The sequence below is a fragment of the Diadema antillarum genome, unplaced genomic scaffold, assembly GCF_040938485.1.
Source record: "Diadema antillarum isolate AM-2024a unplaced genomic scaffold, OU_Dant_1.0 scf00000166, whole genome shotgun sequence".
Classification (NCBI taxonomy): domain Eukaryota; kingdom Metazoa; phylum Echinodermata; class Echinoidea; order Diadematoida; family Diadematidae; genus Diadema; species Diadema antillarum.
The window spans coordinates 426,711-438,296 of NW_027271055.1; the positions used below are offsets into that span (position 1 = coordinate 426,711).

At 38.6% G+C, this 11,586-nt stretch overlaps 1 protein-coding gene across 1 annotated transcript; it reads right to left on the bottom strand.

Annotated features, from left to right (window-relative positions):
- Window positions 1–1,219: 1,219 nt before the first annotated feature.
- On the bottom strand, window positions 1,220–8,723 carry LOC139722463 (glucose-induced degradation protein 4 homolog). The gene is made up of 5 exons (XM_071633755.1): window positions 8,540–8,723; window positions 6,913–7,080; window positions 6,152–6,253; window positions 5,362–5,492; window positions 1,220–1,737 (listed from the first exon to the last, which is right to left on the bottom strand). Exons 1-5 carry the CDS (start codon window positions 8,684–8,686, stop codon window positions 1,674–1,676), a joined length of 612 nt encoding a protein of 203 aa, XP_071489856.1. The 5' UTR covers window positions 8,687–8,723; the 3' UTR covers window positions 1,220–1,673.
- Between the last annotated feature and the right edge of the window lie 2,863 nt (window positions 8,724–11,586).

Consider the following 11,586-nt stretch of genomic DNA (forward strand, 5'->3'; position numbering starts at 1 on the left):
AGACACAGTGCATATACATTTCATATCTTGAGATAATGTTTGATGAAGGCTCGTCATACACTGGTAAGAGGTTCTATCGCCACATACCTTGTGTGCATACTCAGCTCTGTGCCAGATGATAATGCAGGTGTAAGGGAACCTCATAACAACGAGGTCGGATAAAGCAAGATCCTCGGATATAATAGGGTAATTTTGCAGGGCTATCCCATTCCACTTGATTCTCCTATTTTTATTCCACATAATCAAATAACTAGATAACCTGATATGACAAGGGAATCTCTGTAGTCCCAAGCATCTCATTATGGTTCCCCTGTAATGCATACAGCTAAGAAAAGCATTCCTCGAGAGATTTGGCAAATTTATCCTGGATATTTCCATTTTCTCTCTCTTTTTTTTTTTCTGCTTGAGTGGATTCATTCAAACCTCAATTCGGTACATTTCTATATATGGTACTGAAATGTGATTAAACAAAGAACAAAAAATAAAAATGAGTGGGATATTGCTATTATCGGGACATATTTTGTATACCTGTAATCCTCTTTTCGATGATATTATTGCATATCATACATACAGCCCGACACTCTTTTGTCCGCCATGTTGGACCAACACTTATACCCTCATGAAATGGGGCCCAACATGCAAGCTACGCTAACAACGCAGTGTTTTGCAGTGCTTGTTTAGAGTGCTAAAAAAGTGTTTCACATAATATGCGCAGGTAAAGCACATCTGCAACAGTTTGTGGAGTAGAGAGCTGGGATATGTAGCCATCCCCTTTGAACACAAATGATACTGAGTAGCTTTTCATATCTCAGATGTGAGATGAAATGTTGAATTCCTGACAACGCACTGTTAGAACATCACAAGGAATTACTTGGTGTACTGCTTCAAAGATTACAAAGCATGACGTTTATTTCTAATTCTCTTTTTGCATGCATATATGTGTATATGGGTGCTTGCTTGTTTGTTTGAATTTTTTTTCCAAATGATGTAGCCCCATTCCCTCAACATATTGCAAAAAGGGACCAAATATTATCTAACCTATCATAAGATTTCTACGCTGTTACATGTCAACTTATTCACAACTCTCAGGGGTAGATCCGGGAATTCCGTAAAGAGGGGGCGCCTTTACAAAATTAAAGGGGGGGGGGGCAGTGCAAGCACCTCACCCCCAATTTTTTCTTTTTATTTCTTTTGTTTTAACAAAAAATAAATGGGGTGTGTGCCCAGTGCACACCTGCCTGGATACGCCACTGACTCTGTCTCATACAATATCATTGATGATGAGGCATAGCTACAGATGGATAGTCTAGTCATATGCTGTATCTTGATGAGCCAGAGAAAGAAGGGGTGATGTCAAAGTGAATGCAATATCAAACTGAACTAATATCACCAGGCGTTCGGAGCACTAGACGTCTCTACAACTCATCTCCATGCGCAGATTACGTTACACTTGAATAGAGTCAAAATACCCACGGTGGGCAAAGCGTCAGATGTTTACGGCTCTACAACCGTATGCAGCTTGCAGCAGCGTACGTAATGCATGAAGATGGGAGATGAGCAGCATCACCACAAGCATTGCAGATTATAGTTCAGTTCTTCACAAGAACATTCACGGCATGAGTGGCACAAATTATAAATATCCATGAGCTTTTTTCTTTCCCCACCACAAAGTCCTACCGAAACAGGTAGATGGGTACACTGTGATCCGCCACATGGGTGAGATTAAGACTCTGGTACCTGCAGGAGAGAAAAATAATAAAAGAACACGATGACCTTTGAGACTGTGCCTTCAGCATTGTCTATCACTTCCTGATTATACTGTAGATGACCAAGTTCACATTTCACTGGGTCAACAAACACCCAACCTTGCAGCTTATAATAAGATATCTACTGACTTATGGCAACTTTCCTCTTGTCCCGCTTGTACGTTCAATTTGAACAGAACAGAACTCCTTTCCACAATTTTTTTTTCCTGTTATGTCTTGACATGACATGCTCCAAACCTATCAACAATTATGTAGTAAACATACATGTATATTATATATATATATATATATATATACAGGCCCGTAGCCAGGATTTTTCAAGGGGGGGTGCGGTCACTAAAAAAATGGACCTTCGGTACCAATACCAATGATGACACACACACACACACACACACACACACACAATTATATATATATATATATATATATATATATATATATATATATATATATATATATATATATATATTCTTTGGAGGACCGAACTACAAAAGTTGTATAAGAATTTGCGCGCGAAGCGCGCCGCAAATTGTGAATTTTGACTGTTTTAATGACGTTTTAAAGTATCGAGGAAATTTGTATTTTTGTCTGTTGCATGCAATTGCGTTACGGTATTTCATCTAGGAAATAGTAAAAACTCATTTTGCCAGGAAGTTGCAAAGTTTAATTGTGTTCGAGACTCTGCGCGCGTAGCGCGCCGCAAAATTGAGAATAGTGATTTTCCTGGTGTTGTTTTAACTTTTATTTTCTCTATTGTATACCCGCGTTAGCAGGCCTGAAGCCAGGATTTTTAAAGGAAGGGGGGATTGCGTTAATTAACAAAACGGTCCTTTGATACTGTCCCGGGAGGGGTAGCGACAATTAAAAGGTGGACACCATGCTCATACATGGACTTTCAAAATGGCCCCTAAACGAGTAATGATCATATGATTTTTTTGGGCCTTAAAAACAAGTATTCCTTAAATGTTTCCTGCACCCTAAAGAAGTACTTCATCATGATTGAACAATATACCATTTTCCCAAATTTCGGCCTTTTTGATACCCTTTGATTATATACGCTCGTACATCACACTTTCCATCTAATCCGTGAGAAAAAACGACCCCTATTACGCGTTTTCTTTAGCGAGTATGGTCACGGTGTCCACCTTTCAGTTGGAGTTTTCCATCCCATTGGATGCTGTTTGGAAGATGAAACATTCACTTTACTATACAGTATATCAGCCGTTGGTATGCGAGTTTGTCAAAAACGAAAATAAATAAGAAAATTTTTAAAACAAAATGAATTGTAAATGTGAACCATTTATATTTTGCCTCCTTGTGGTAGGATATTTCCAGCATTTCCGAACTTTCAAATAATCATTTTAGATTTAATAATATTAAAGGTAGTAGATCCGATTCGCAAACATCTCCAATATCAGTCAAATGTCATATTAACCATCATGCTAAGAAGGTTTTCTTTGTGAAATTTGGAGGTCAGTGAAATTCAAAAATTAAACATCCGTTAGCCATTGGAAGAAGTTGAGTGCAAATTCAGACCTCAGGCTTAGTGCTCAGATGTTATCCTATTTGATTTGATCTGTCTTACTGTGCACACTAAGATACATACTGGAATGGTTATTTCTTATTTATTAAAGTAATTATAGTAGCATATTTGGTTACTAGCTGTCTCTAAGCATTTTCGAATTTGGGCTGCAAAGAGATCCACTACCTTTAAGTTAGAAGAGAGATAAGTAAATAATGATAAAATAAACAAACAAAAAAGAATGAGTTTCTTTTGTAATACTATCTGACAAACTTTTTACTTTACCATTTTACTTCATAGCTCAGCACTTTCCATTCTCTCTCATACCCTCTTACCCATTACATTTAAATGAAATACAACTAAAATGAGTTTGCGTGCCTGCATAATACTCTTTGGAAATTATAAGTGAGAATGTTCTTAGGTTTTGGCTCACTTTAAAATGAGAACCAATAGAACTGTCACAACATGAGAAAATGTATAAGTAATAATCAACAGTACATTTCCGAATTTGGCCTGCAAAGAAATCCGCTACCTGTAAGTTAGAAAAGAGATTAGTAAATAATGATAAAATAAACAACAAAAAAGAATGAGTTTCTACCGCCGTATCCAGAACAGAGCCTGAAACGGTGCAGGCTCAAGAAATCGTTTGTACTAATACGTCTTGAAGTACTGTGTGATACTGTTGACTCAGACTTCTACAAAGCTGTAAGTAAGAATTTTAACCCAATCCAGCTCATTACCTGTGTTTTTTTATGAAAAAGATGAATAAAGAATGTAAATTAAATAACGACGCGTCACAATGCAGTCTAACGCTCTCACAATGTTATCATACATAGGGTTTTTCCCTGATTGTTTTTACTCCGGAGCTCTTGCAATATTCAGGCTTTTGTAATACTATCTGACAAACTTTTTACTTTACCATTTTACTTCATAGCTCAGCATTCTCTCTCATACCCTCTTACCCATTACATTTAAATGAAATACAACTAAATTGAGTTTGCGTGCCTGCATAATACTCTTTGGAAATTATAAGTGAGAATGTTCTTAGGTTTTGGCTCACTTCAAAATGAGAACCAATCGAACTGTCACAACATGAGAAAATGTATAACTAATAGAGAACTGGAGTAAGACAGGCCTTTCATTTTGTTTCGTCTCTCCTGATCGTTCGTAAGAAATGTGAATTCATGACCACCTTTTCACAATTTGATTGGAGCATGCATTCATAATGGAAAATAGTTGACATAATAATCTATCCCCAGGCATTATCATGCCAACATGTACTTATATGTACATGTACTATATCTTTGTGAGACGTAGATATAAAATGTCTCAGGTTTTCGATTATAGTAATTTCGAGGAATTTCTTTAATTTTTATCATATGTAAACTTGAGGCTATTAGATTTTCATCCACTTACCTCTGTACCTGTGAAAAAATGCAAGTGTCAACCTCAATGTCATCCACGAATCGCACGTACTCGGGCGGCCAGTGGAAAAAAAAAACCACCGGTCACACGCGCCAAGGGCCATGGCATGCAGTGCCAATATAATAATAGTTCGCACAAATTGATACATAACATTTGTGTTTGTGTGCATGGGGACGATCCGATGGTTCATACAACAAAAGGGTTTCGTACAATTATTTTTAACATTGTTAAACGTACTCTTCCACATTTACGTAGCATATAATGTGTCTTTATATTTATTTGGATTGTTATCTTGAGAATTGCTAAAAACCGTTATTATGAAAAAGTGGACCTTTCAGAATTTGGGGGGGTGCGTACGCACCCGACGCACCCCCCCTGGCTACGGGCCTGTATATATATATATATATATACATATATACTGACCTTTATATGTAAAACATTTATGTTACTATATCCATGGGATTGATTTTTTTTCACTGCGAAAATAAAACAAGACTTTTGGACTGTCTCAACAAACACACACTTTTGCAGCATAGAATCTTAATTCCATTCCTTCAAGCTACTCATCGACCACTTGGATGCAAGTTAGCTCCTCCTCCCCCTCCCCCCTTCCCCCCAGCTGCTACAACACATATTAGTAGTACTGACCATTCTGAGTTCCTGTGGTAGTAGTAGCCCTCTATCGATGCAGTGGACTTCTGGAAGCAGATGTAGTAGAAGCCAGCAAAGGAGGCGCCATTGATGTCTTTGACCTTGTGGTCAGGTACCAAGAAATGCTCCTGCAGTCCCCAGGTATGAGAAAGGCGATGAAAATATTATCAGATGCAGACTATTTATCAATGAAGATCTAATGACAGATTTTGTGTCTCTCCTACAACACCCCTGAAATATCCTTCACATCTACAAATTGTATTGCAGAACAGTGAATATGATGATCAATGTAAAAGCCATGAAGGAAAACAGATATCTACAAAGAGGCATGGGACACAATGGACAAGCATTACACAAGCAGAATGCTTGTGACCAATAAGAAAAAAGAATGGAAAAATGTGTAAATGAACAGCAATGGAACATATCCAAACATCTTTTCTTTCTTTAATAAGCTTTTGATGCCTATTCGTGATAACATCTTGTTTCTATTCATGATGATGAATTGCTTAATGATTGAGAATTTATGATCATCTTACCACCACAATACTACTACTTTGACTCTGTACAAACTTTTGTCACACGTTTGCATACACGTAGTACAGCTACTCTAGTGGTGACTGTGTGTCAGATATGTACTCTTCTGTTCTCTTACACCCCTTGAACATTTACTGGTACGTGTAATTACAATTTGGTGGTAAAGAGGCATGAAAGTTGTCTACTTGGCTTTAAAAACTGTAACCTCTGATGAAAGACAAACTTGTGACAAAATCTTCTTTAATTCCATTACCTTCCATCTCATGAATACATAATCTGTGTTCTTCAGCGCATCATAGTCAAAGTTGTCTTGGTTGAATGTCTTGGAGTACTGGCAAAATGACAAGAACTGGCCCTGAAGAAAGAAGCATACATTGTGTATGATATAATAGCATTTGCTTAGCCAGGCACATCCCACACACAGTTCTTACTGCATGGTTTTAATAATGCCATCTCAAGAATACAGTCAACCGCAATGAATGTGTACATGAAAACGTAATCAAATTACCCTTTGACACATTCAGTCTGTTTATGACAAACTCTTTCATACAACATGTACACTGTCATCTATCTGCCAATCGTTTCATTTCCCTAGTTTGACATACCTGAGAAGCTCTATTTGTATAGTGAATCACTTTGGACAAATCTCACAGAAACAGCAAGCAGCAAAATCATTTGGCAATAGGAACATACTATTTGCTACACCACCAATTTCAAGTGTATCTATCAAATGCGAACTCAAGTTCAACCTTGCGGGGGGGGGGGGGGGGGGGGGAGTAGAAAGAAAATTGACAAATGAAATTACTATGAATTGTTTACAAAATGGAGTTACAATTCCTGCCTGTAATATTGCTGCCAGGCAGCAACATATTTATCATAATAGTTCTGATAACTGATGCTGCCTTTTTGACTGCATTTTAAAAAAATCAAACAAGCAGAAAAAGTGCTCGCATATCAGTTGAGAATCTATCAATGGGTGGATGAGAGTGGTCTGACTTTGAGAGTGACCCTTACCCAGTGTTTCTTGTCCACCTCCTCATCAGCATCCCACTTCCTGGTGAGGAAGGGGTACTTCTCGCTGATAATCTCTCCCTCGAAGAATGTCACCAGCACGGGAAACTCCTCCGTCAATCCTTTGATCTTCAGATAACCACAAAGGTAGCTGTTCTCCTCATCCACATGCTGCATACATTTTGCAGGTAGAAAGGATTTTAAAAAGCAACCAAATTAATGTCGCTTTAAAACAAAAGAAAAATGTCTATGCAACACAAATGCATACAAATTGACTTGTATTGATTCATGACAACCTCTCACCATCACTTACTCTAGTGGCCAAATGAATATCCCAATACGCAAGGATGTATTTTTTTTTATGTTTCTACATTGTACTATTTTTCTTCAGATTTATACTTGGATACGCCTACAAACCAAGATTTTGCCAGAAACATTATCTGTCCATAGCAGGGCACATGAACACACACAGACTGAGGCAGACACACACATACACACATTGCTGAACCGACATTACTAACTCCTTTCAACTAGTCATTATCAACTTTCTCATTGTATTCCAAGAATTTGTATAAGCCCCCAGTGAAAAGCACTTGAAAGCCATATCACAAAATATCAGATGGCAAACTTCAGTATCACTAGACCTTCTGGCCTGCATCGTTCAGGGCTAGGCAAGGTAAGCCATAATTGCAAATTAACGTTAGAGCTTCCCGAACGGCTGAAGAGTGAGTTGCTTTGAGCGACAACATAACAGATTCCAACTCTCCCGCTTTCTACGGGAGATCTCCCACCGAAAGCCCATTTTTGCAAAATATCCCGTTCTCCCGCTCGAGTCTGAGATGCAATTTCTCCCGCCCTGGCTCTGTGTTGCCCACTTGAAATGATCTCTTAGTGTCATCGTATGTCGAAAAATAAGCCTGAGATAGCACAAGAGAGCATCTGGAACCCTAGAGCTTCCAGGGTCCTTGACCCCGGCCGCAAGAAACTTCATGCTTCGTGCTCGTGATGTGCGCTTTGCGCACATAAAGTTGGAGTCTCCCGTTTGCTAGGGGCTTCAGGTGGGAGAATCTCCAGATCAGAAGGTGCTTAGCTTGGGGTTTAATAGTCTAGAGTCTGTGATGTGACATGATTGGAACTGAAAGTTAACATCAACATCAACGTTCCCCAATAACCACGATAACTGTGGTGCAAATTCAGGTGAATTAATTTAAGTATGATTATGAAAATAAGTTTCGAATTCAATAGAATAAATTATATTTGCGAAAAAAAGAGTTTGAGAGATCAGAGTCAGAGACTCACTCATCACTGCTCATGCCATGGCCCCATGCCATGTAAATTTATTGTGTATGGTCGACTATGGAGCTGGCCTGGAGCTGGAGTAGCTAATCAATCAAAAAAGTGCACTGCACTCAACACATTATAAAGGCAGAGATTAGAAGCATGAGCACGTTCAATGAATGGCCAACACGTTCGTGTCGGGCTGTAGTAAATTTACGTAACGTTAGTGTTACTGTGAGGTTAGCGCCCCGGGGTAATAACGTGGGCCCACACGTTGAAATGCATGCTGGCGACTGCACTGTCTCAGTGTCTCATATCTATGTGAATGCAATGAATGGAACAGAACACTCACCTGCAACTCCACTTCTACATCATAACGATTGCCTTTACTCTTCTGATGTCCTTGAAAACGAGATCCACTGTAAAGCAGGGATCGCGCAACTCCTGGCTGACAGCAGTTTTGCGGTGGAGGGGGGTACACGTCTACAACTCCTGGCATTTTTCAGTTGTAGCTGGAAGGGAAGTCGGTTGGTTTGTCGTTATCATATCACATATTACATACTAGTACTCAACGAAATTGGGTAGAGTGTAGTTCTACAGCGAATACGCGTACGTACCGTACGTACTCGACCTTAAAATAAGTCGCCACTCATCACGGTGACAACTCGACACCAGCATGGCAACATTTCTCCCTGTTGTTGCCGTTGCAACGACAGAAATAATATTCTACCACGAATAGGGGTCGCGGCCTGCATATAGATCCCCCTCCGCTTCGATGAAAAAAGAAATGTCTCTGGATAGAGAGTCTGGCGCTAGTGTACTTTCGCACCTGTTTGTCAAACGACCTCCAAACATGCACAAACTCACCCTGGTTATTCAGTAACCTAAAATACTTCCATCTGAGTCTCCAAAGTCGAATATACGTTAAGTTTTTACACTTTTAGCGTTTTCAAGTGTCGGAAAATCATTGGAAAATCTTGATCGCTATTCGCTGGAGCTGCTGCTCTGCTCTGTACGAATTGGTCTGAATGTAGCGACACAGCGGCTTTTTCTATGGTGTCGTTGAAAAGCTAAAATTTGTTTTTTTCCTTGTCCTCGGCCAAGTCTTCCGTTAGCTGTTGTAGCTTCATGGCGGCGGTTGAATGAGCGCGTGCGCGAGTGTATGCTGTCACTTATATCTTTCTCTTTCTTTTCTCTCTTTTCTTCTTTTATTTTCAGGTAGAATGTATTCCCCCTTCCTTCCTAGCAATCATTTCTTTGTGATTTTTCTCTTCTCTATCTTTCTCAATTTCCTTTTTAACTCAACTGTATAGATCTACTTTCTGCCTGTTTTTTGTTTCCTTCATGGGTTGTTTTTCCCTCCAACTACGAGGGCCTTTCCTCTCTATCCTCTCCAATATTTTCCTTACATGTCGTTCTAATAATTCTTTTTTCCCCTTTATTTCCTTTTCAATCTGTATAATTCTTTCTTGTCTTCATATTCATCTTTGCTCTCATCCAGGTTTGATTCATCTTTGTTTTCAATTTGTATTTCTTTGTAGTTAAATTGCTTTCCTCTTCTCTTTTAATGAACTCTCCATTTTGTAAACCTTTTGTTTTATTTTTTGTGGGTTTAACTTTTTGATACACTAGCCTGCTAGTGTATCTTTTCTTGTATTTCCTTTCCCCCTCTTCCTAGCCTTTCCCTTATATTCTTCACCCTTGTCTTATCACATTTTCACAATCTTCTTTCATTCACACCAATTAACATACACACACACACACACACACACACCTTTTTTGTCTTTGTCAATCTTTTATTTTTCTTTCTTTTTCATATAAACATTAATATACAAATTATTTCATTGCAAACTAACACTAATACTAGTATACTAAATTATAGCAACATAAATTCCACATTGTCAATATCAAATATAAAATTCTTGATTTACCTTGATTCAACATCATGGTAAATTAAGGTAAATCAAGAATTTTGTATATAAAACAAAACACACACACAATATGAACAACCCCAATCCTAAATCGCTATGCCGCGACTCGGTAGAAGCCAAGAGAAAGGTGGAAAAGTATTATCTTTTTAAAGACACCATAGAAAAACTTGCCGTGGTCACTATGAGATAGCTACATTCAGATTAATCGCGGTGCTCGCTGCTGCGTTGCCGTGTGTTTTGTACATCGTGCTGCGCTGTCTGCTCCTGTGCAACGCAGTTATTGCCGAGCGAGTAGCTGCGATCGAGATTATTCCGAGAAGGATATAAGTGACAACATGGTGAAAATTTCATTTCTACTGGACTTGAATCTCACTCAGATGCAAGTATTTAGGTTACTGAATAACTAGGGTGAGTTTGTGCATGTTTGGAGGTCATTTGACAAACAGGTGCGAAAGTACACTAGCGCCGAGAGTCTTTTCGGGAGTCATGCATTTTGTGATATATCTTATATAATTTTCTTTATTATCAAATGAATTTTTCCGTTTTTTGTTTTGTTTTGTTCGAAGAGCCAAGAGAAAAAATGAAACCACACTCTCTTACAAACACATAAATTTTTGACCTACTTGCTTTTTTTTTCATGGTAGTATCTTTATGGATAATACATTATTTTATAATAATACGTACCCCTTCCCCTGTATACACCATATAAAATGCACACACACTCACACATACATGCTCCCATCACGTAATGTTTTATTGCTCCTTATCTTCTTCTTCTTCTTCTTCTTTTAAGTCTGCCTCCTTCACTCATAGGCTGAAGATTCTTGCAGACTTATTTTGTCCAGTTAGAGGGAAAACATATACCTCATGCACTATGAAAAATAAGTGATAGGCGATCAAAGCAAAACGCAACTGGATCGTTTGATTTCAAGTAATTTTTTTTTTTTTTTTTTATAACACATTTAAGATACCTGAGTCGTGCGGCTATAGTCCAAACAGAATTTCTTAAGTGCAATATTCGTACGTGTTTTTTACACCCAATGGAGCAGTGGAACTGTTTGTTTGTTTGTTTGTTTTTTGGTATTTGTTTGTTTGGTTGGTTATTTGTTTGTTTGTTTGTTTGTTTAATGGGAGATGTTGGGGACTGCGGGCAGATGGGTTTCAAGGGTTTAATCCTATTTTATCTCTTTTTATTTTCTTGGTTTTTCTCTCTTTCTTTAAGAGCTTCTCGGTACCACATATCTTTATTTCTGACACATGTAGGACCCTATCCCCCCCCCCCCCCCCAAGAAAACCAACAACAACAACCCAGCATTACCACACTTTCAAAGGCATATTTGTCAGCAATCCGTCGTCGTTACGTCTGTAATCTCTTTGGTCAGTGCCGAGGTTGTAATTAGCGCTCGGGTAAGTTTTAGCATCAACGACGTGCCACAAGCAGTTTGTACGCACGTACGTACAACCGATG